Source organism: Cervus canadensis, chromosome 5 (genome assembly GCF_019320065.1).
Source record: "Cervus canadensis isolate Bull #8, Minnesota chromosome 5, ASM1932006v1, whole genome shotgun sequence".
In the NCBI taxonomy this organism is placed as follows: Eukaryota; Metazoa; Chordata; class Mammalia; order Artiodactyla; family Cervidae; genus Cervus; species Cervus canadensis.
The window spans coordinates 70,364,952-70,390,279 of NC_057390.1; the positions used below are offsets into that span (position 1 = coordinate 70,364,952).

At 49.4% G+C, this 25,328-nt stretch overlaps 1 protein-coding gene across 6 annotated transcripts in view; it reads right to left on the reverse strand.

Moving 5' to 3' along the window:
• EFR3B (EFR3 homolog B) overlaps window positions 1–25,328 on the reverse strand; it is a 95,704-nt gene that overhangs the window by 5,051 nt on the left and 65,325 nt on the right. Inside the window, exons 6-21 of one of the 6 annotated variants that reach the window (XM_043469196.1) lie at window positions 19,192–19,341; window positions 17,619–17,753; window positions 17,096–17,174; window positions 16,223–16,328; window positions 15,787–15,948; window positions 14,499–14,610; window positions 13,864–13,915; window positions 11,713–11,885; window positions 11,107–11,182; window positions 10,478–10,639; window positions 8,830–8,961; window positions 7,341–7,408; window positions 6,347–6,474; window positions 5,511–5,602; window positions 2,253–2,301; window positions 819–925 (exon numbers count right to left, since the gene is read on the reverse strand). In XM_043469196.1, coding sequence (XP_043325131.1) covers window positions 819–925; window positions 2,253–2,301; window positions 5,511–5,602; window positions 6,347–6,474; window positions 7,341–7,408; window positions 8,830–8,961; window positions 10,478–10,639; window positions 11,107–11,182; window positions 11,713–11,885; window positions 13,864–13,915; window positions 14,499–14,610; window positions 15,787–15,948; window positions 16,223–16,328; window positions 17,096–17,174; window positions 17,619–17,753; window positions 19,192–19,341 — 1,783 coding nt within the window. Of the gene's footprint in view, window positions 1–818; window positions 926–2,252; window positions 2,302–5,510; window positions 5,603–6,346; window positions 6,475–7,340; window positions 7,409–8,829; window positions 8,962–10,477; window positions 10,640–11,106; window positions 11,183–11,712; window positions 11,886–13,863; window positions 13,916–14,498; window positions 14,611–15,786; window positions 15,949–16,222; window positions 16,359–17,095; window positions 17,175–17,618; window positions 17,754–19,191; window positions 19,342–25,328 lie in introns of all 6 variants that reach the window. The other 5 variants (XM_043469195.1, XM_043469194.1, XM_043469200.1 and 2 more) reach the window with 5 other exon arrangements.

Genomic DNA, 25,328 nt, shown 5'->3' on the forward strand with positions numbered 1-25,328 from the left:
TGGGACAAGAACTTAGTATAATATAGACCCAGGAAAATCTGTATTATACTTACTTCTATTTTTATATACCATAATGCATGTTAATATAATTATTATATGAGAGGTTTGAATATATGTACATATATTAGAAAGTCACATGCATTTTTATGGAGAGAAAAATGTACAATAAAGTATATTATCTGTAGACTTCAGATATTTACAATTATGTTTCATTGTTACTAAGATGGACCCTGGGTCTAACAAATCCTGGTCTATCATTTTCAAGAAATGTTTGCACTCTTCCCTTACCCAGAGACTTCAGACTGTCTTTTTACTTGTCTGGTGCCCTCTCATTGAAATTTCTTCTCAAGGCCAGGCTGTTCCATTCTACCCACCAGTGTCCCCTAGTTGGAAGCGGCCCCATAGCTAATGCTGGCCATCTTTCCTGTGTCACAGCCCCTCCTGTCATTACTCCATAATGTGAGAGTCCTAATGGCAATCTCACAGAGTTATCATGAGAAGGAGATAAGCTAATAAATGGAAGATGCTCTGGTGAACAGTGAGTGCTATTTATGTTCTTCCTCTGACGATTATTATTATAATCTGTTCAGTACAGGAGATGCTGAGGTCAGGATTTCTCCCTTATATGAAAATTGTGACGTCTGGAGGGTTGTATGACTAACAGGCTTTTGGTTCGTAGGGAATCAATGCAGTGTTGGGATTTAAATCCTAGTGTCTGGTGGCAACGGTACCAAGATCTCCTAGAAGTTCAGTCCTGCTCTGGACACACATCCTGCGTCCAGTTGGTCCTGGGATGGGCCCCATTCCGCCTCACTTACCCGGGCCCCGCAGTGCGCTGCAATCTCCTCAAAGGGCGCCTTCTGGAACTTCTCCACCACCTGTCGCCGCCGTTCCCGCTCTTGCTCCTCAACAGCCACGCTGTCCACTGTGGCAGAGAGCCGGGTCAGCACGCGGGTCCTGCCCGCTGATGTGGCCCCGGATGGCCACCAGCTTTCCCCTCTGCCAACGAGGGGCAGGGTGGCATGGAGGGTGCAGTGCCATCACTTGGTCCTGGGAGGGCTAGACCCTTTCCTGATTCTGCCCGAGAGCTCAGCCCCCTTCCCTGAGAGTCTGAAAACTAGTTAAGTAGACCCTTAATCGGGGCTAAAGCTCCATGTAGCTGCACTTGCTACTGGGACTTTCTCTCTCTCTCTCTCTTTTTTTTTTTTTTGGTTTGTCCTATTCAGAATTTTATTTTTCAAAATGATGATTCACTTCCCCACTCACAATGTATTGTACATTCCCACTCCTTTGAGACTTTAAATGAAATGTTTCCATCTTTATCAAGAGTTAACTGACATATAACATGGTATAATTTTAAAGCATCAGACGTTATGATTTGATACAGATATGTATTGTGAAATTATTACTACAATAACATTAACTAACATATCTGCCACCGGGACTCTTTTTTTTTTTTTTTTCTAATTACTTCACAACATTTCAGTGAGTTTTCACCGGGACTCTTAAACTAAGTTTCTGGAGCAGAAAGTACTATGGGGGTAACATGAAAAGGGACATTAACAATGGAAAAGACAATGAAAAACCCCTATGGCAGAGCAGTCTGAGGCTATTTAGTTTAAGGCTTCTACATATTCCTCATGGCCTCCAAAATGAAAAAAAAAGAGAGAGAGAGAAAGGTATGAAATATGTTCATCATGCCCAGCTTAAAAATACAGAGCAGTGAAACATTCAGAAAGAGTACCATGAATGATGACAAAAATAAAACATTTGTTATCAGCAGAAAAATTCTCTGATTCGGGATACTTTACTATCCAATAATTCAGATGAGGTAATAATACTGCATTTTAAAATCCACTGCCATTATTATATATTAATAGGATTTGGTCTTAATAGCTTTCATTGATCAACTTGCTCTTTTGTATCATACGCCACCAAAAAAATTGTCAAAGTATTTATACAAATTAAAATTCCTTTTTTACTGTCTGATTGGCCATAATCCTCAACCAGCTACTTTTAACGGCAACCATTAGTAGAAAAAGGGTTCCTGGCATAGGACACTGACCCCTGTTAAGAGGGGGGACTTTTAATTGCAGCTTTGGTAGTTGTGAAGAGTTTAGAGGAAACTGCCAGCCTCTCCCCTGACATTTGTGTGAACCACGCTTGGGAGGGCAGCAGACAAGTCTCAAGCACAGCCACACACACCCCAGGACCCAGTCCCACCTGCCTCTCCCCAGGAGCCTCCCACTCACCAATGGCCTTCTTCAGCGTCTCGTAGGTGATCTCCTCGGCAGGCACTCGCTGTAGGAGAAGGGACAGAAGTGCACAGAATGCTCAGGAAGGTGGAGAAGGGGAGGGAGGAGGTGGCAGCCTCAGCTTCCTCAGTTACCTGGTAGCCCCTTCACTTCTCAGAAGACTGTCCCAGTGGGCAGAAACTCCCTCAGGACACCCGCATTCTTACCAGGGTCTCTGGAAGCTCTGTGCCTCTAAGCAGGCACAGACCCGCTAACTGAAGGGGAGCAGTGAGCGATGGAGGCTATTCCTCACGAGCCACCAGTCTCACCTGAAAGAACTCACTGTTCCTTCCCTCTCCTCTCCCTCCTCCCAGAGGGTCCGCTTAAGTCCCCTGGGAAGAAAACACTGTAATTCAAACAAGTCTTCAGAAAAATGTCACAGAAAATATTCAAAACAAGAGAAGGCGGTTAGCAAATATAATCTCCTATGAAAATTTCAAAAACTGACTAACATTTTTGTTCCCTTGTGGCTCGGCTGGTAAAGAATCATCTGCAATGCAGGAGGCCTGGGTTCAAGCCCTGGATTGGGAAGATTCCCTGGAGAAGGGAAAGGCTACCCACTCCAGTATTCTGGCCTGGAAAATTCCATGGACTGTCTAGTCCATGGGGTCGCAAAGTCGGACACGACTGAGTGACTTTCACAACAACAACATATGTGTAGGATTCTCGGCGAGCCACTCAATTGCAACTGCAAAATATGTTATCATAGAGAACAACTGTTTTACTCTGAAGACTCATTCACTCTGAAGGTTTATTCTTTGTATGTACATTCATCTGTCCGTTCACCCAACCATCCACTGTCAGTATTGACCAACATCAGGTGGTGACAGGAAACCATGCGGTAGTGAGAGAATAAAGGAAGACAGATCACAGGCTAAGCGCAGGTAGAGAGCAGCTGATGGAGGAGGTGGGCCACAAGCTGGGCACTGAAGAAAGGGAGATTGATGAATGTGGAGGTGGAGAGGAAGGGTGATTGCAACATGGGATTCCATACTAGCAAAGACATGGAGATGAATGAGATAGCATGGGGGAGACTGAATACAGACCAGCCAGACAGGAGGGGAGACGAAATGGCCAGGCACCCCTGACTCCAAATGGCTCTGAATGCCAGGCACTGGGTTGGGAATTTGACCAAACCAGCATTTGTTGATCACCTGCTACGAGCCTGGTATTTGAGGGTTACGGGGAGTCACCGAGGGACTCTGGAGGAGTGGGGAAGGGGTATGGTGGGCTGGCTTGTAGACCTGGCTTGTGGCCCACCTCCCCCATCAGCTTCTCTCTACCTGTTCTTACCCAGTGATCTGTCTTCCTTTACGCTCTCACTACCCCATGGTTCCCTATCACTTCACCTGTGAATATCTGATGTTGGTCAGTACTGACAGCAGATGGATGGGTGGATGGATGGACAGACAAAGAATAAACCTTCAGAGTGAATGAGTCTTCAGAGGAAAAGTGTAAAAGGAAGCGGAAAAGCGTGGCAGAGGGTGGAGGCCCCCACACCCCTGCTCGAGCTACTCAGACATACCTGGGCTGAGCTGACTCTCAAAGAGGGGGAGGAACCCGTGTCAGTGACGGGGAGGCCAGCAGGGAGCAGGTGGCTGTGTACCCAGAGGAGTATTTCTCTTCCTTCTGCTGCTTTACTTTATTTATCCTTTTCTAAGGGTCTCTCAACTCTTGGGAAGAAAGAATTATAACTACGGAGGGGACAGCAGTCATCTACACTGTGGTCCTAACACGTGTGAGGCTTCCAGCCCTGCAGAACCAGAAAGGCCTTGAAGGATACCTGGCTCAACCTCATTCCGCTTCTTCAATTAGCCAGAGTCAGAGCTTCCTTCCTTCCATGGGCTTCCGGACAAGCCTTGAAAAGCTCTGCCCTGGAGGTCTGCCCCAGTAACTGAGGAGTTGAAGGAATGGCTGAGGGCATGGTTGGGGGAGGCTTGATCTTGACCCCATTGATTTGTCTTTGCCCCAAGCCCACTGGGCAGAGGCTGGGTGTCCAAGCTGCCCTCCATGGCTATGCCAGGCTGTTCGTGCTGAAGGACCCTGCACATCTTCTTGTCCCAATTCCACCCAGATGTGTGTCCTCCTCACTTCTTGCTAAGATCCCTCTCATCTCTATTAATTCCCTTAATTGGCAGTGAAGTGTGAAAGTCACTCAGTCGTGTCCAACTCTTTGCCACAGTCCATGGAATTCTCCAGGCCAGAATACTGGAGTGAGTAACCTTTCCCTTCTCCAGGGGATCTTCCCAACTCAGGGATCGAACCCAGGTCTCCCGCATTGCAGGCGGATTCTTTACCAGTTGAGCCACAAGGGAAGCCCTTAATTGACAGAGTCACCATTAAAAGCATCTGTACTGTGGGGAGGGGATAAATTGGGAGATTGGAATTGACATATACACACTACTATATACAAAATAGAAAACTAATAAGGACCTACTGTATAGCATGGGAACTATACTCAATACTCTGTAAAGGCCTGTATGGGAAAACAATCTAAAAAAGAGTGGATATACGCATATGTACAACTGATTAACTTTGCTGTACAACAGAAACTAATACAACATTGTAAATCAACTACACCCCAACAAAAAAACTATAAGAAAAACAAGTGTACTGTGTCCTGAAGCTTCTGCTCCCCTGGGAGGCCTTTCTCCCTCCTCTCTGCCCTGCCCCCATTTCTTTCTCATTTGAGGGAGTAAATTTGGCATTTCCACTATGACTCCTTATTCTCTCTTACTTGTGGGTACATCTGCTTTATTTTATGAGGCAGAAGTAAAAATGGCAGAAGAGATATAACATGTTAATTTAAACAAAGAGATGATAGAAGAAAGAGCGATCTTTAAGCCACATCATTCTCTTTAAAAAGCACCTTTCTTGGCATATCTGGAAGAGACATCGTGAAAGCTATTTTTGCCTTCATCCTCTCCCTGAGGCCTTCCAGTTTCCAGCACGGATCAGGTTTACCTCCATTGTGAATGGGGAATGACAACCAGCAAACCTTTCAAGACTGATTTTTAGAATATCCTCATGGGAGTGTATGGAGGTTCAATTACTTTTTCCAAATGGATGGAAACGTCTAGGATATATATGATAAGAGTAAGAAAGAAAACAGGGCTTACTTGAGAAATTTACCTTCCATGCATCCTTAAATGTATGGTGCAGTTAAGGGGGCTGGATCATGGAGTGTCTGACCACCTGATCAAGAAGGACACTCACCTCCTCCTTCTCTGGGCTGTTCCTCGATTCCACCTCCACCTGCAGGGAAATGGTCTCTCCAATGCTCTTCCTCTTGGATAAGCGATCCTCATCTGGGAAAAGAGAAGCCTGGAAGCTAGAGTCCCCCAGCCCGGGAGAGAGCCAGAAGCATGCCTCCAGCACCATCTCCCATCTTCCCATCCTCCCTCCCCCAACCCCTCCTGGCTTGGCTGGGTCCTCGGAGGGTTCAAAGGGATTTATACCCTGAGGGCAACAGCTGGAGTTTATAGAGGGCTGCGTGACTTCTCTGCCCCTCTTAGGCTGGTGAGTTTTGCTCTTTAGAGCTAAGATTTTGCAATCATTGATGAGCACAAAGAAGCTGCTTATGACCAGAAAGCATGGGCGTCGCCTGCTAACAGCTCCAGCCGCTGTCATTTGCATAGCATTTGCTTCTACGGGCATTCGCGTCTTCCCTCTAAGGCAGGTATTGTTAACATTCCTATTTTACAGCCAAGGCAACTGAGACTCAGAGATGCCAAGGGACTCAGCTAAGAATTTTCAGGAGGGAAGCTGCAGAGAATTGGGTCTCTGACTCTGTAGTCCATGGGTGCTCTTTACAGCACAGTGGGGGCATCTCCCACTCACAAGCCAGGCTATCTTGTGGGCCAGTTATTCCCAAGGACCCTGCACGGAGGGGCAGAGGTGGGGATGCTGAGGATCTCACCACGGATTCCCAGTGTGACATCCAAGTTGCTTGAGAAGGTGACAGAAGGGCTCACAGGTCCCTTCCATTCCTGCCCTTATCTGCCCAAGAAAAGCCAGAGGCAGGCTTGGAAGTGCTCGAGCAAGGCTCCTACCTGTCAGCTGAGGGATGTAGGGCACGCAGAGCCTGTCGGCATTGTAACCACTGCCACCCAGGACTTCACTGATCTTGCTCTGGCGGAAGAGCAGCTCAATCACCACTCCGTCAAGGTTGTGAGTCAGCCTGAGAGACAGAAACGGGGGCGAGGCACGTGAGAGCCCTGGGTAACCAGGCTGACTTCCGGATGCCCTTCCTTATTATAAATGTAAGACTCAAGGGAGTGCCCTGGTGGCCCAGTGGTTGGGATTCCAGGTTTACACTGCCGTGGCCTGGGTTCAATCCCTGGTCGGGGAACTGAGATCCTGCAAGCTGTAGCAAGTAACACTTATTATACGAAATGAAAGACGAGTGAAAGGAAAAAAAAGAAAACCATCTGCAGTCCCACTTCCCAGAGAAAACCATATCCATATTTTGTGTAGGCTCCCTCAGTCATACACATTTATGCACACATGCAAACATTCCCCTACCCTCCACAGTCCTGTTCCAGGACCTATTTTATTCACCTATTATGCAGTGACTATTTCACATGAACTATTCTTCCAAAACATTGTGGGTGGGCTACCAGTTGTCTAATGGTATGGACAGGCCATAATTTATAAAGCCATCCTTTACTGTGGGATATTTTGTTTTTGAAGAATATCTTTTCCTTGAGTTCCCCTGATGTTGAAGTGACGCTGGCCTACAGACTACAGTCTGAGAAGGCCGCTTGGATTGGTGGAGTGGCTTCTCCAGGATGTACTCCCCTGGGCTTGGCCAAAGTATCTAGAGGCTCTATCCCATACTTGCGTACAGCATGCTGAGACAGCTCAAGGAGGGGATCACAGTCACGTGAGGGGGATTAAACTTGACCCAGGACTTCTGCGTCACAGGCAGGGTCCATTCTCTGCCTGTGAGCCCATAGAAGCCCGAGTTCCTGGCCTCAGATCACCCACTTTCTTGCTCAGATGCCCTGGGTGTTTTCTTGACCGTGTCCCCGCTGCGATCCTCACCTGGGCCTCTCCACAAACACGTCCTCCGGAAGCATGTATGGGGCCTCTTTCTTCCTGGTCTCTATCACCTGAGGTTTGGGAGGAATTGAGAGAGGAGCTGGGTTCAGTGGGGAGAGGGAGATGCAAACGGGCCAAGAAAAGAGCTCCTGCCCCCACAGAGTACTTCCTCCCTCCCACGCAGTCCCTGGCAGAGCCCCCAGAGCTGAGGGAGAAGCTCAGACCAACCAGGACCTCGGGGCAGCTCAGGAAGCCCAGGAGGACTGCTCAAGCTGTCTGCAGTGACACACACGCACTGCATGTCCTCCATAGACAGGGCACTTTGCTCCCAGGAGAGTTCAGTGTCTTGCTCCCATGTCCTATTCCTGTTTTCTGTTTATACATGAGAGAGGAAGCACAGATCGCACTGTTCCCAAAACCCACAGGCACCGCAGAGCATCCTGATGGAAAGCGACACAGTGAGTTTCCCTCATCATCCTTTGCAAATTTTTGAGGAGAAAAGTGACAGCTATTAAGATGGTGAGAAGTGGGAGGACAGTTGGCAACAAAGTACGTGCAGGAGGTGAGGAAGCCAGGAGGCAACCATTTGTACTGAAGAGGATGTCAGCATTGCTTTTCCTGTCCTCCTGGATCAGCCCACTGCTGGCAAGGTCCTGCTTCGTTCAGAGTGGTCTTTGGCACAGCAATACAGCATTTTCCTCCATGCCCCCCAGCCGGTCAGGTTAGCTGAGACCTCGGCTTTCTTGTTTAATTTTGTGTTGCTGGTGTATTTTAAAGTTAATCCTACATATGATATCATTCTACCTATACATAGGTCAGTATGTTTTAAAATGTCTTTTTGCAATAACTGAGAACATTGGATTGTAGACTGGCTATAAGATAATACCAAGGCATAATCAGTCATTTAATTAATAATTTTATTATGTAAATAGCATAGCAATTGAGCAGGAAGGTGGCCATATTTTTTTAGATATGAATACTGATGTATTTAGAGGTGAAACGATGTGATAACCAAGGTTTGTTTAAGCATATTTCAGCAAAGGAAAAGAAAAAGAGACAGATGAAGCAAATGTGGAAAAACCTTCCTAAGTGTTTAATCTGTGTGATAGCTGTGTGGATGTTCACTGCCCTACTCACACTGCTTTTGTGATATTTGAAAACTTTCACAACAAAAACATTTCTTAAAAGTAGTTTCAGTCCCAGATGACCTGAGAGGTGCGTACATGTGTGCTTCTGGGGGTGAGGGGGGCATAGAGGGGCAGGAAGTAGAGGGGGACAGGTAGCAGGCTGGGAAGAGGTACAGGATACTGACTATGTCTGATCCCACCCTGCTATGTCATGTCCTGCAGCAGAAGATGCTCTGCTGGGGATTTCTCATCATTAATTCTCATGCCTGGACTAAGCACGGAACTCATACAATTCAGCAAAAGGTTTACTGGGGAAACCCCAAGTCAAGGGCCTCCTGAGCTCTTGGGGTCATGAGGACACCAACCTCATGGATGTGCTGGCAGAAGGCAGGCACCGTCGTGAGTTGGCTGATAAGGTTCAGGTAAGCAGCGCCCAGTGCGTAGAGGGCACAGCGGTTGTAAACAGGCAGGTTCTCTTCATTGACTTGGGCCACATCCTGGGACAAGACAGAGGGAACAACCCACTGTCCAGAGGGTGCCCACTCTCCACCAACCTCTCCCAACCTCCCTTAGAGATGACCCACCACTCTAGATGAAGTCTCTCCCCGCATTTGTCCCATAACCTTCTGGGGGACAGAAGTCACTGAAGCAAATAGTCCCTAGAACAATCCATGAGTTGGATGCCCATAAATACTCAAGTGGAGAGGCGATAACCTCAATGCCCCACTTTATAGTTCCAGCTGTAGCGACCTTGATTGTCCAAACCCTCATGAATCCCCACTTCAAGGATGCTGTCTCCTTCACTACAGACCTTGGATAATTCTTGGAGGACTGGATTGGTTTGCTCTGCTGGATTCACACGTTAAACTGACAAAGCTATGAGAGTTACTAGGGGCTGGGACACAGAGGAATCTCACATTCTAGAATGAAGACTCTTATAGCATCTGGGTTGGTCTTGCAGGATTTAGCACCATCAAGCAGGTAGCTAAAGAGTCTCCCTGACAGAATTCCCGGGTTCACCACCATTCAGAATATGATGTCCACTTAGCTTCAGGACCCTGTGGACCCTGGCATTTGAGGTCTTAAGAACCTACTTCAATTCTTAGCATCCTGGGGAGTGTGCTTTCACCCAGGCAGACCCTGGAAGCCTAAACCCTGTCTAGTGCCACACTGGCTGCCTGAGAGTCATGACGGGGGCTTGTTGAATCTCTAGGTCCCCGAGCTTGGGTACAGTACAGGGATTATATATTTTTAGTAAGTGCTTAAGGCAATTCTGAAAGCACAGCCAGTTTTGGGAACCAGGTGATGTTTACACAAACAAGTTTGTTTGGGGATCACTGCTTCCCTGGTAGCTCAGCTGGTAAAGAATCCACCAGCAATGCAGGAGACCCCAGTTCAATTCCTGGGTTGGGAAAGTCCCCTGGAAAAGGGATAGGCTATCCACTCCAGTATTCTTGGACTTCCCTGGTGACTAAGATGGTAAAGAACCTGCCTGCAATGAGGGAGACCTGGGTTTGATCCCTGGGTTGGGAAGATCGCCTGGAGGAGAGCATGGCAACCCACTCCAGTATTCTTGCCTAGAGAATCTCCATGGACAGAGGAGCCTGGTGGGCCACAGTCCATAGGGTCACAAAGAGATGGACTAAGAGTTGGACAAAGCGACTAAGCACAGCACCAGGCTATGAGTACTCTCTTAGTAATCCATGAAGTCTCATTCAGACCTTGCAAGAGACCTGAAATACTAGGGGTGAAGTGATGTTTTTGAAAGATCCTGTTCCCTGGGTCTCCTTTACTCTGAGGATGGGTCAAAGCCATGAATTCAGCATTCTTTGGTGGTTACCCCAGCAGGACCACGGTTTGTGGTCTTCAGAGGAATGGCCGACTAAGGGCGCAGCATACCTGGGCTCCAAAACACAGTCGTTAAAACAGTGGCCACTTGGCACCCTCGTTAGTGCTCAGACAGGTCCCCTCCCCTGACCCTAACCTCTGCGTCCTGCCCACACCAGGCCCCACCTGGACGGCCAGCACCAGGCGGATGAGGTCCACCACCACCTCCTCGTTGGCCAGCTCGATGCTGATGAGTGCCAGCAGGCCGTAGAGCGCCTCGTAGTGCTTCTGTAGGTTCGTTTCCTCCTTACAGCTCAGGTAGATGTGTCTGTAGAGCTGCTGGGAGTGCTGGAAAAGTGGGTAAGAGTGGGCGCAAGGCCACGGTGGATGGGGACAGGAGGGGCCAGGGGCATGGAAGAGCAGTCTGAAGGGGGTGACGCAGCTCCACCTCCTTCCTCCTGTACCCCCTCTCTGTCCTCAGGGACAGGATACCTTTACAGCAGACCCCAGTGGAATGGAGCACACACAGGAATATGTGCTTAGGGAAGGTGGGGCCAGTGAAACCAGCAACAGAAGCTGCCGCCCACAGGGGAACATGGTCAAGCGATGGTCTTCCTCTGGCTTGGGGTGAGTATGAACTGGGGGCTTGATTCCCTAGAGGGGTCGGCTGGTCATTCTGACTAATCATAGTCAGAGAGGAGGAAGCGGGCTCTGTAGGCATGGCCACTGGTGATGGCCACTGGGGGCTCAAGGCTGGGGTCCACAGGGCCTGACCCACCCAGGTTTCAATGTGTCTTGAGGTCACGCTTGCTCACCTTCTTCATGAAGATGGTGTCCTGCCGGGAGCACTTGTCCACTTTCAGCTTCAGGATAGAGATGTCACTGAGGGTGCTGCAGGGGGACATGAGGGGTCACCTGAGCCCTGGGGTGAGGCCAGCAGGGCTCATGTGGTATCACTGGGCTCTGCCCCACTCCTTAGCTGTACTAATGTCTCCCTGTGTCCTTCCACCCAGGTTCTTAGCCTGATTGCCACTTTCTCTCAAGTTCTCAAGCTCCTGTCTCGTTTTTTTCTTAAAAACTGATCTAGATTACCTTCTTCCTCACTTTCTTTCCTCCCTTTCAGCCCCCAGGCTACTGATAACCCTGCATCCTCTTCTTCCCTTCCTACCAAAGAGCTCCTGTGAGTACCTGCTCTTTATCTCCCAAATCTCCACTCCCTCCCTCGCTCTCTTAGACACAAGCACCCTTTCAGTCTCCTTCCCTCGCAAGAACCCTGGGTCCACGTCCATGGTCAACTCCTTGGTGAGGGGTCCCCACTGAAGATCTGCACTGTCCTCCCACCTCAGGGTGAGACCCTACTGGGAGCCTTCTTCCCCTTCACATATCAAATTGCGGGGGGCAGGGGGAGACCCCAAGTTCACCTGATGGTAGAGAACTTGTGACGGTTGCCATGACGATCAATGAAACTGATGAGAATCTCTAGAACGAAGAGACGGATCTCTGCGTCCTCCATGAGGGCGGTGGAGAGAAGGCGGTCAAGGAAGTTGCTGGGCAAAGCTGACATCATGTTGTTGCTCTGGAAGCCAGTGGATACCTGCAAAGGGAACCCGGGATTGCATGCCTAGGAATACTGGTCCTCCTGGCAGCAGGGAGCAGACGGAGAAACAGCCAGCAGAAGCTGGGTCCCAGGCACCCATCATCTCTAAACATCCCCCAGTCCAGTTCCCCCTGTCCTTCACCTTAGGCAGCTTTGGGGAACCCTCCATCATCTACTGAGGCAACCTGCCCAGCTGAGTTTAGCTGAGCAGATGGGGACAGTATCCAGGGACATTAAGCTGCTAAAAGCAAGCAGAGGATGAGCACTGGAGGGGAGCAAGGAGCCAGAGAGTATCTGAATCTAAAGTTCCAACCCATTAAGGCACACACAGTGAATGTTCACCATGAACACACTTCATCAGGAGCATGAACGGCCACAAAGAAAACGACAGATAGAGGAAAAACTTACAGCTGGGTTGACGAATTAGAACCCACAGACATAGTCACAGTCAGAGAACACACATAGCGTTTGTTTACACCTCTTCTAGCTAGGCCATGATGGTGGTCTTTGGATTAAAGCCTGTTGGCATACTGAGACATCTCATCCGCGATGTTGTCAAAAAACAGCCAAACAGATTTACTGTTAAGTCCATATTGCAAAACAATGCCTGTGATGATTCAGCAGGCCCTTGAGGCTCTGGTAAAGCCTGGTGGCATCAGTGTTCACTGAAGGGGGATGTATTTAAGGTGTGTCCCCAACCATCACCTTGGTAAGATGCTGGGTACAAAATTAACAAGGGTAAACTCAGCAAAGAAATGGCAGGAATACATAGACCAAGGAGGTAGCCAGATGTGGGTGTCAGTAGGAAAAGCCTTTCTAATAAGGGGTGACATGAAAGGTGTGGGCTGGGAAGTGGGGACGGAAGGCCTGATCAGGAGTGAGGGGGCTGTGCCGACTAGCATGGTTAACACAAAGACAGGTTGAGGGATGATATGGAGGTTCTAGGGAGGGAATGGGTACTGAGGGCCTTCCAATTTCAGTCTGAGAAGTTCGAAGTCTGGGTGTACAGCAATTGAAAACTGAGATCCACTCTTTAACAAGGAGCGATCCATGAGGAACAACATTTCTAGAAAATTCTTCTTGGTTGTATTTAAGATAGGTAAGGAGGGAGGGAGTAACCAAGAGAGTAATCTAGTTGTGAAATGTCCAGAGGTTAGGCCAGGGCTGTGCACAAAAATACCTGCGGCACTTGTTACAAATACACATTCTAGGACCTCACTCAAACTGATGGTTCAAAGTCTCTAGGGAATCTATATATTGAACAAGCTGGTCATGGGAATGGCATTTGAGAATAATAAATCCAGGCTCCAGTGATGGCTGCAAAGATGGAAGGAAGACAAATGCAAAAATATTGCTAAGTGGAGGGTGGGGGCGGAGATTCCCTGGTGGTCCAGTGGTTAGTTAGCACTTGGCACTTGGCACTTTCACTTTTGGGTCCCAGATTCAATCTCTGGTCAGGGAACTAAAGTCTTGCAAGCCATAATTGCATGGCCAAAAAACTTTTAAAGATAATTTTAAAATTAAATTACCTAAAATAATTATAGTTATTATTTTTAAAAAACTGATAAAGGTAAAGATGGTGACTGGGAGACTGAGGTGGGCATAAATGCCAAGGGAGAAACAGGCGGAGGGCACCTGGTGAGATACCTGGAAGGAGAAAGGGCAGGAACCAGTAGATTCCATCTCAATACAGAGATAAGGTTTGAGTGACAAGACCATCGGTATCTGAGAAGGTACCTTTGTGAAAGTTAGAAACAGGTGTCCTGCCTGCTCTGGACAACGTAGCCTTGTGGGTGCCCAGCCTGCCTAGTGAGTGGAACACAGGTTAGATTTCAGTCCCCTACTCACCCCTTTGGCTGGATATGTTTGTGCAGTGTGCAACCTGCACAACAGAAAGTGGCAGCCTTCTCTTGGTCCCTTGGAAGGAGCTGCCTCCTACGGAGGCAGAGCAGGAATGGGGACAGGAGAGGCTTACCTGAAGGAGGGATTTCAGCAGCATAATCTGGGTCAGTCGGTTCCTGTTCTCCCTATAGAGCAGAGATACAGATGATCAGCAGGATGGTGGTACAGATACAGAAGACCCCACACTTGTGTGCCCAGTGCTCTCTTGTGATTAGATTCTCCACGAGGCTAAACCTGTTGGGTCACCCAAGACAGTGACTTCCAGAGGAATGACGCTGACCAGCTGGTGGTAAAGAACCCGCCTGCCAGTGCAGGAGACGTAAAGAGATGCAGGTTCAATCCCTGGGTCAGGAAGATCCCCTGGAGAAGGGCATGGCAACCCACTCCAGTATTCTTGCCTGGAGAATCTCCATGGACAGAGAAGCCTGGCGGGCTATAGTCCATGGGGTCACAGAGAGTAGCACACAACTGAAGCAACTTAGCACACACACCCCTCGAGGTGGAAGATTGTTACTGATGGGACAGTCAGTGGAGTTAAGTAGGATCCAAAGGCCCACGAAAGGCTGTGGAAGGATTTGAGAGCAGAATGAGAGAAGATATGTGAGGGCAGAACCAGGGAAGTTGAGGTGGAGAAGGAAGAGAGCCCAGAAACGTGGGAAGGGGAGTTGGCGGAATCCAAGAAGGGAGAAGAAAGTAGGGTAGACTCACCCAGTCCTCCCTGTCTCCATGGGATGGTGCAGGGAAGGCAGCGGAACCTTGCTCATGATGAAGAGGATCACCTCGGAGCGCTGGTAAGTAGGCAATGTGCTGGCAAAGGAGCCTGCGGGGAAAAGACAGAGGAGAGGGTTGGCTCTGGTAAGGCCGGCAGCTGCAGGGGGCGGGGGGGTCTCTGCTCAGCCTTTCAGCCAAACAAACTGCTGTGAGGAGTGCCAGCTGACTCTTTCAGGCTCCCATCCCTTGACCTGTTATTCCCGTGGCTGTGGTGAAGGTCTGTGGGACCTAGACGGGACGCTCCAGGGGCACTGGAACAGGAAGACTCTGAACCCTTACAATCATGTGTGGACTTCAGAGTTCTCCCCTTCAATATCCATGTGCATACCCACAGTTTTCCCCCTGTCCTCTTTCCTTCCTTTTGTCTTTCTCTCTCTCACCTCCCCTCCAATACTTTGGCCACCTGATGTGAAGAGCTGACTCATCTGAAAAGACCCTGATGCTGGGAAAGATTGAGGGCAGGAGAGAAGGGGACGACAGAAGATGAGATGGTTGGATGGTATCACCGACTCAATGGACATGAGTTTGGGTAAACTCCGGGAGTTGGTGATGGACAGGGAGGCCTGGCATGCTGCAGTTCTTGGGGTCACAAAGAGTCGGACACGACTGAGCGACTGAACTGAACTGAACTGAACCCGTCCAATCGCTCAGACATGGAAGGATCAGGCAGGCCTAATGGGGACTAGGGTGCAAGAAGAGTTCGCCTCTCTTAGCCTCTGATTTGAACTCCAGGCTGAGAAACCCAGGGAGATTGTTCTGTGATCTAACTCAGGCCTGGCCCCAGGGACTCTGTGAGCTGTGTGCACTGTGGGCTGACTCCACTTCCTCCAGTGTCTGTGCATTAACACGAAGTGCGAGCGTGTGTGCTTAGTCGCTCAGCTGTGTCCGACTCTTTTCGACCCCATGGATGGCAGCCCGCCAGGCTCCTCTGTCCATGGGGATTCTCCAGGCAAGAAAACAGGCAAGAATACTGAGTGGGCTGCCATGACCTTCTCCAGGGGATCTTCCCCAACCCAGGGATAGAACCCAGGTCTCCTGCATTGTAGGCGGATTCTTTACCAGCTGAGCTACCAGGGAAGCCCTAACGCGATGTTGAGTGGATGACAAACCTACAACGCCAGGGACTAACGTCCTTGGGGGAATGGGGACCGCCCATCTACCCCTTCTTCAGCAGGTCTGGCCCGGGCGCCCCACCACCCCGGGCCCCGCCCCTCCCGGGGCTCACCTATGGTCTTGATGACTGCCTCCTGGAACATGCGCTCTTCGTGTTCCTTGATGATCTTGGTGCCGAGGCTGATGGCCCCGTCGTAGCTCCCAGTCAGAGCGTAGTCGATGCTGAGCCGCAGCTGCCTTAGCAGAGTGTTGAACATCTCCAGCACCGTGGGCCCTGAGCGTAGGGGGTGGCAGACCTGACATCTGGGGCTGGCACTCCTGGCTCATTGCCCCCTGCCCAGGCTTACCGGGCAAGCCCAGGCCCACTTCCAGCCAGGGGCTTCCTCTGACCCCCCACCTTCCCTGGCTGAGTTCTCCTCCTGGATAAGCGCTCTGACACCTCCCTACCCTTGCCCTTTTCTGGAAGGAGGGACAGCCTACCGCTAAGGGCAGTTCTTCGTCCTTGAGGGGGTTTCCAGCCCCCGTTCCGCTCAAGATTCCCCCCTTACCCACAGAGCCGGTGGCGGCGATGACGGCAGCTTCCGACAGGACCTCCACGATGCCCGCCCGCACCGTGGCCGCGCTGCGGCTGTTGGCATCCAGGTGGCTCAGGAGCTGCTGGATAACCAGGTGGGAGTGCTGCGGCTGGGGAGGAGGAAGACGTGCTGGTCCCCAAACAGCAACCCCCCACGTGGCCTCTGAGCCAGGGCAGCCCTCCAGGAGGACCCAAAGTTGTGTGGACAAAAAGTGAGGTCCCAAAGCCAGCCGGCACTAGAGGGGACGCCCAGATACCCTGGCTCCTCTTCCTAAGTCTCTCCCCTCTCCGTGGTCCAAGGAGGAGTTGAGTCAAATCCCAATGAAAAGTTGGATTTCCACGTATTTCCTGGGCCCTTTCACTTCAAGTGGGTCAAAAGTCAGTTTAAAAATATTGCTTCCTTTTCATTTCCCCCAGGTCCCAGGTCTTAAAGTAAGGGCCACAAGCGGTCACATGGTTTAATCCAGTGCTGCTCAAAGTGTGGCCCATGGTCTGGTGCCAATTCAAGATCTGTCTGATGCCCATTTACATTGAGCTAAGGACAGAAATTGAGAGTAAGTGTTGAGTAAGCAATCTGACAAAGCCATGGCAGCCAGTTACGGTCTGTGGGTTTATATTTTGCATGAGGTTTTTCACTTACTTTTTCTAGGAATTCTTTTTGTGTTTTATAAAGCATAAGTCTCTGACATATTAGAAATAAAATGTTTTAAACCAGTCCTTCTCCACGACTAGGTCAAGCAGCACCAGTTCAGACAACCAGGGGCTGGTTTTCTCCAGGTATGCATCATCCCGCTCCCAGGGGTACCCTTGACCAAGGGGACAAGTTGAACCTGGAGAACCATCATACCTGGATTGAGTACATGATGATTTTAAAGCAACGGATGGCGAACACCTTGGGTTCCCAAAGAGAATGGTTATCCAGATGGCTGTGAGGGAAAAAACGTGGAGAGTAACTGTGAAATGCAGGTGATGCAAAGAAGGAGGAGAAGCTTGGTGGGAACATAACCTGTCCTGAGAGACCCAGTCCCTCTTGAAGCTTCCAGGTAAGTAGCAAGGGCTTTCAGGTGCAGGTGAGAGAACCACGAGAAGTCAAGAAACAGGGTCTGTGGCTGTGGACTTAGGAATGAAGCCAAGCACCTTCCTTTAGCCTTGGAACTCCTGCCAACTCCTCTCCCCAAAACTGTGATTGGCCACTACGTGGTAGCTTTTGATGCCACAATGCAGAAGAACGTGGACACAGAGAAGGGACCAATTTGGCCGCAGCCCCTCAACTGTGACACCTCCTTCCCTCCTCCCAAGTCAGCAAGGAGGTGCTGGACCTGAAACAGTTCAAAGCTGGAGGCCGGTGGGCAGGGAAGGGGGACACTCACATGAGAACAGGCTTGATGGCGTTTTTGATGTTGCCAAAGGCAGCCCGGCCCAGCAGTTCCCGAAGGCACCTCTCAGCTAGCTCTGCCGGGTTCTCTTTCTCCTTCTCTGGTGCTTGGAGAGGGGAGGGGGACCGGCTGCGGAAACACACAGCCCGTGGGTGAAGAAGGATGGAATGCACAGTCTGAGAGTCAGCTTTGTGCAGGCTTTCTGTGCTTCCCTCATGCAAATGGACCCAGGAGGACAAGCAGGAACTTGATGTAGGCTGTGCAAGGTCACAGGGAGATGGCCAGGCTTTCAGAAGTTAAATGGGGTAAGGAAGCCCAGAGTGGAGGAAGATGGCGGGAGGAGGGATAAAGTTCTTTTTCTGGACACCCTAGGGACAGACCTGATGGGTCTCTGTGGGAAGGAAGGTGCCCTGAGCACCATGGACCTGGGGAGGTGCAGACTACAGGTATCTCCATGCCCCCAAGGCTTTGGAAGGGACAAAAGATGAGATAAGAAGAGAGGGATGCAAGCAGAGTTGGAGAAAGCAAAAGGGGAGAGAGGAGGGAGGGCAAAAAGCAGGAGGGAAAAAAAGAAAGGCTCAGGAGGGAAAAACGGGTGCTGGCTCGGGTGTGACTCAGTGGTACCTGAGTCACAGGGAGTGGGCTCAGATCTGGACAGGAGTCCCAGGATCCCTCATCCTTAGACCACCTGAGACCACCAAGGAGCTTGTCAGAGATAATGCTATTCCAGGAACAACCACCAGAGGGCATACTAAATTTCCCAACCAGCTCTAGTAACACAGTATCAATGGAAAGAAAGTGGGGAACTCAGATCTTCACTTGGTGTAATGCACAGCGGAGGTGGACAGCACCAGGAACCTTTCTCTCCATCCCATTTCACAGAGGGAAAGAGCAAGTGGCATGAACAGAATGAATTCATGTCTGGGGGTTCCCAGATTAAAATCTAACATCTGGAGCTCATGTCAAATGGCTGCTTGCTGGTGGGCATTTTTTAAGGACCTGAAATACCATTAGGAAGTGAGGGAGAAGAAGGGCCCTCCTCAGCAAATTGAAATGTTGTTCAGTTGCTAAGTCAAGTCCGATTCTTTGCAACCCCATCAACTGCAGCACACCAGGCTCCTCTGTCCTTCATTATCTCCTGAAGTTTGCTCAAACTCACGTCCATTGAGTCAGTGATGCCATCCATCCATCTCATCCTCTGCCACCTGCCTCTCCTCTTGTCCTAACTCCCAGCATTGGGTTCTTTTGGCATTTAAAAACCTCCTTGTCCTGCTGCTTCTTGAAAGACCGAGGAAACCCGACTCTTGGTTCTTTGTTTCAGCACACACTCACCCCAGGGAGCCCAGCACCATCACTGCTTTTCCTTCAGGAATGCAGACCTTAAGGGGTACGGAGGGCTGGCAGAAGGACAGAGCTAACGTTCCAAAGGAACCAGCTTTGGATGTGCTGCGGAACAAGCCACAAACGCCAAGATCCCTGGCCTTGGAGCTGGGTTTTGCTGTCTGGTTGCCGAGCACCCTGGGAGGGCTGCAGAGTGGCCGTGCAAGCCGCTCCCTCGCCTGCTCACCTCTCTGCCTCCTCCACGTGTTGCAGATTGAAAAGCAGCGATGGCACGATCTTGTCCATGTGCTGTGGGTCCCAGATATTGGCCTGCAGTTCGTCATTCACCGTCTTCCTCACCACCCCTTGTAGACCTTTGATGCCTGACATTCGGATTCTGTAAAGAAAAGGGAGACAGGGGCCATGACGTCTGCAAACCTTGGCAAGTCCAGCTTCTGTGACAAGGAGGGGAGCACAGCGAGGGGTTTACAGATGCCCATAAAGGCAGAGGGGAGCCCACCTTCTACTCTGCGTGTGACTGGGCCTCCTGGCTGGCTGCCTGAAAGCCATGTCTTTCAGCTTGTCTTGGAGATTCCTTGACTGCCCTTGCCCTGTACCACCCAGGTTTCATCCCTAAGGTGCCAGTTTTCTCCAGGCTTCTTAGTACCCAGCTGGGTTTTCTCCAGCTTGAGACTAAGATATAAGAGCCCAAAGGGTTGCCAAGAATTGACAAGGCAGAAACTAGGGCTGAGGGCAACTTACAGGGGGAAGAGATCTGGAGGGGGAGGCACAGAGCTGTCAGGCTCTTGGGCACAAGAGGGTCTTGGCTGGGACTAAACTGGCTGAGAAATCAGAGGACATGTGAGTAACAGCACAGAGTGAACCCCTTTTGCACATGGTCCAGTCTCTAATGCAAGTGAAAGTCACTCAGTCGAGACCCACTCTTTGCCACCCCATGGAATTCTCCAGGCCAGAATACTGAAGTAAGTTAGCCTTTCCCTTCTTCAGGGGATCTTCCCAACCCAGGGATTGAACCCAGGTCTTCATTGCAGGCGAATTCCTTACCAGCTGAGCCACAAGGGAAGCAATGGAGTAGCCCTCATGGTCAACAAAAGAGTCCGAGATGCAGTGCTTGGATGCAACCTCAAAAATGACAGAATGATCTCGGTTCGTTTCCAGGGCAAACCATTCAATATCACAGTAATCCAAGTCTATGCCCCGACCAGTAATGCTGAAGAAGCTGAAGTTGAATGGTTCTATGAAAAGACTAGAACTAACACCAAAAAAAGATGTCCTTTTCATTATAGGGGACTGGAATGCAAAAGTAGGAAATCAAGAGATACCTGAAGTCACAGGCAAATTTGGTCTTGGAGTACAAAATGAAACAAGGCAGTATTAAGAAGAGGTGGCAATAATACACAGAAGAACTATACAAAAAAGATCTTCATGACCCAGATAACCACAAAGGTGTGATCACCCACCTAGAGCCAGACATCCTGGAATGTGAAGTCAAGTGGGCCTTAGGAAACATCACTACGAACAAAGCTAGTGGAGGTGATGGAATTCCAGTTGAGCTATTTCAAATCCTAAAAGATGATGCTGTGAAAGTGCTGCACTCAACATGCCAGCAAATTTGGAAAACAGCAGTGGCCACAGGACTGGAAAAGGTCTGTTTTCATTCCAATTCCAAAGAAGGGCAATGCCAAAAAATGTTCAAACTACCACACAATTGCACTCATATACACTAGCAAAGTAATGCTCAAAATTCTCCCAAGCCAGGCTTCAACAATACGTGAACTGTGAACTTCCAGGTGTTCAAGCTGGATTTATAAAAGGCAGAGGAACCAGAGATCAAATTGCCAACATCCGCTGGATCATCGAAAAAGCAAGAGAGTTCCAGAAAAACATCTACTTCTGCTTTATTGACTATGCCAAACCCTTGGACTGTATGGATCACAACAAACTGTGGAAAATTCTGAAAGAGATGGGAATACCAGACCACCTGACCTGCCTCCTGAGAAATCTGTATGCAGGTCAAGAAGCAACAGTTAGAACTGGACATGGAACAACAGACTGGTTCCAAATAGGAAAAGGAGTACATCAAGGCTGTATATTGTCACCCTGCTTATTTAACTTATATTCAGAGTACATCATGCGAAATGCTGGACTGGATGAAGCACTAGCTGGATCAAGATTGTTGGGAGAAATATCAATAACCTCAGATATGCAGATGACACTACCCTTATGGCAGAAAGCGAAAAAGAACTAAAGAGCCTCTTAATGAAAGTGAAAGAGAAGAGTGAAAAAGTTGTCTTAAAACTCAACATTCAGAAGACTAAGATCATGGTATCCAGTCCCATCCTTTCATGGCAAATAGATGAGGAAACAATGGAAACAGTGAGAGACTATTTTTTGGGCTCCAAAGTCACTGCAGATGGTGATTGAAGTCATGGAATTAAAAGACACTTGCTCCTTGGAAGAAAAGCTATGACCAACATAGACAACGTATTAAAAAGCAGAGACATTACTTTGCTGACAAAGATCCATCTAGTCAAAGCTATGGTTTTCCCAGTACTCATGTATGTGAGAGCTGGACTATAAAGAAAGCCGAGAGCCGAAGAATTGATGCTTTTGAATTGTGGTGTTGGAGGAGACTCTTGAAAGTCCCTTAGACTGCAAGAAGCTCAAACTGGCCAATCCTAAAGGATATCAGTCCTCAATATTCACTGGAAGGACTGATGCTAAAGCTGAAACTCCAATACTTTGGTCACCTGATGTGAAGAACTGACTCACTAGAAAAGACCCTGATGCTGGGAAAGATTGAAGGCAGGAGGAGAAGGGGATGACAGAGGATAGATGGTTGGATGGCATCACTGACTCAATGGACATGAGTTTGAGCAAGTTCCGGGACGTGGTGATGAACAGGGAAGCCTGGTGTGCTGCAGTCCATGGGGTGGCAAAGAGTTGGACACGACTGAGTGACTGAACTGCACTGAACTGAGTATCCACTGTGCTGACCCAGGTGACAGGACGGCCCTGCAGGGGGGGCCCTCTTTCCTGGCTGTTTATTTCATCCTGAGGTTCCTTTTTTTAACCAAACCTTTTTCTGATGATAACATAAAACATGCTAATTATAGAAAAGTGCAAAGATGATTTATCCCCTGCCATCACCACTTAAAGATAGTTATCATTGGCATTTTGGTGTCCTGCTTTTCTTCTGTGTATAATATCTAACAGAATAAAGAACTTGCTGCATATCTAATTTGTATTGGTTTTTTTCACCCATAGCATTCTATTACAAGCATTTTCCTATATCATTAACTCACAAACACGTTGAATGGTTACTTGATACACTGTTATAAGAACTTTCTAAACTAGTCTCCTATTGGTCATTGGTTGTTTCTAAATTTGCTTCTGTAATAATGCTACACTGGACATCCTTTTATAAAATGCTTTGTTGTTGTTGACTTGCACAGTTGGAGTTGCCAAGCCAAGTCCGACTTTACTACATTCCAAATCATTGCCGTGAATGGAATTACTGAATCGAACGATAAGAAATAAAAGGCTCCCAATTTTGCCAGATTCCTCCCCCACCCCCATCGCACAAGCTGCAGGAGACGGCTGTCCTCTCTGTTTCTGCCTCAGCACTGGGGATCTCATTTTAAACAACTGCTCTAATTTTGTAGCTCAGAAAAATCCTCACATCTTGTAGCCATTTCAACTCCTATACCCCTTATTGGAGTTGAGCAGTTTTTCTAAACATTTAGTTGCAATTTGTAACTTCAACTTCAGTTTTAAGTGCTGTTGCCAAGGTTCAATCCCTGGGTCCGGAAGATCCCCTGGAGAAGGGAATGGCTACCCACTCCAGTATTCTTGCCTGGAGAATCCCACAGACAGAGGAGCCTGGAGAGCTACAGTCCATGGAGTTGCAAAGAGTCGGACATAGCTGAGAGGCTGAGCACAGGGTGCTATGCTGAGCTTTTTAACCCAGAGAACATAAATGGGTAGCGGGTTTGCCTAATGTACCAAGATGCCCTGGCCCAGGATCAGTTAGGCTGCTGGCAATGGACACAGATTCCCTGGGCAAACACTCAGCTACTCCCATCCTGACCCCCAGTCAGCACCCTGAGCCAAGGCTTTTCAGATTGGAGAAAAAATTAACTGGAATACAGTTCTGTTAACTATTGTTGGCTTCAGGTGAAAGGTTCTCTGTCGTGCAGTCCAGAAATAAATCCCAGACATGCTGGACTCCTGTCCCACCCAAGAGAGTCTGGCTGGAAGGGAAACCAGGCCCGGGGGGTGGAAAATTTTCTATTCAGGGTTTCGTTCTTCATGACTATGAATTAATTTTTATTCGCTCTTTCAATTTCCCCAGAATCCCTTCCACATATGAACACATTTCATTCCATGACACCTGGCGCTGACTGACTGGGCCTGAAGGAGAAGCAGCTTCTTACTGCTCCTTGTAATGGGCTCAGTGGAGGTCTGCCTGCATGCAGGGGACCCAGAGAGTGTGAACCCAAGGGGTTATACACACACACACACACACACACACACACACACCCCACACCCCTATTTACGAGACCCAAGGATAGTTCTTAGAAGGGAGCTCTGGGCTCTGCAAAGGCTGCGAAGGACCAGGGGAGAGCTCCTGGAGAAAGGATGCAGGGAGGTTATGGATGGGAGACAAGAGGAAGGGAGAATCGCTTCTCACCCCTCAGCCTCCCTTCCATGGGTGGCAGGTGCCAGGCTGTGGGTGCCGAGGGCACTACCCAGCTGTCAGGAGCAAACCTCAGCACCCTTCTCCCAATGTTCATTCACTGTCCATGTCAGGACATGGTGTGACTGCGCCTTCTCCCCTCCTACTGTGGATTGTGTATATGTGCGCAGTTGTAGGTGTATGGGTGTGTGATTGCGTGTGGGTTTCCCTTGTGGCTCAGACAGTAAAGAATTGGCCTGCCATGCAGGAGACCCAGGTTCAATCCCTGGGTCGGGAAGATCCCCTGGAGGTGGGCATGGAAACCCACCTCAGTATTCTTGCCTGGAGAATTCCATGGACAGAAGAGCCTGGAGGGCTACAGTCCATGGGGTTGCAAAGAGTCCTAAACGACTGGGCGACTAACACAACGTGACACGTGGGTTTGTGTAGTGAACGTGACTGTGTGTGTGGATGTCATTGTATGTATGTGTGTGGTTGTGTATGCAATTGTGTATTGTGTGATGGTATGCATGTGTGTGATGGTGTATGTGTGTGAGTGCGTGTAGAGCGGCACGAGAAGTGTCCCCTCCCCTCCCTTTCCCAAAGCAGGGCTCTGCCTGTGTGGTCAGCATCCCTTACAGTCACACCTGGTTACCGCCCTGCCTCTTCCTCATCACCTGCTTCTGGACACACCCCACCCGCTCCATCCCCTTCTGCCTCTTCACAGCCATCTGGAGTGAGCTGGCTGCTGCGGGAATCAGCACTGGGGAGACAGGGGGCTCCTTCCTCCCCCTGACCCCCACCGGCCTCACAGAGGCACTGCAGCAGCAGAGCCCCAGGGAGCCCCTGGCTGGTTCCAGAGAGGGGAGACTGGGGAGCCGGGATACTGCCGGCCAGTCACACGGGTCCTGCCCCAGAGCAGTCCTGAGGCTCAGAAGCTTTGGGAACTGGCAGCCTGGGGGATGGAGGGGTTTGCATCCTGGGGTTCCTCCAACCCAGACCATCAGCCATGGTTTGCAAGCAGTCATTAAGGGCACACGGGGCTCCCTGACCCTGCCATCACACACCACGTGGCACTCCGAGTCCCTTGGGGTGCTGACGTGATGCAGGAAGGAGCCAGCAGCTGAGTTCCGGAAAAAAGCCATGGAGAACTGGTCTCCTGTGGGCGTGTTGGCCACCCAGCCTCAGCCTCCCAGCCCCTGCCTCCTCCGGCTCCTGAAGCTTTGTCAGGTGAATGGCTCAGCCCTTCTCCTTCCTCCCTCCTCCTTTGCCTTGGTTTCCCATCGCCTCCCAGAGGTGATAACGTACTCCTCATAGGCAGGGGTTTACTTTTCATCCTTTGCACCTTTCAGTTCCAAGGACGATGCTTAGCACAAAACACCAAGGTACTGCTTCATAGGCCTGATGCTGTGTCGTGATTTGTCTATCTGTGTCAGCCTATATTTGTGTGAATTTCTCTGTGATGTTATTTGAGGGGTTTAATTTCTATGTCAACGAGTCTATTTCTGTGAGTGAAGTATTTTTGTATGAGTGTGTGTGCATGTGTGTGTGTGTAAAAGTGTGCTCTGTCATTTAAGATGTCCATCTGAGAAGCACTTATTCCTTCATTCACTTACTCAACAAGTATTTCTTGAGTGCCTGCTGCTCTCCAGGCACTTGGCATGCTTGAGTGAATGAAACTGATT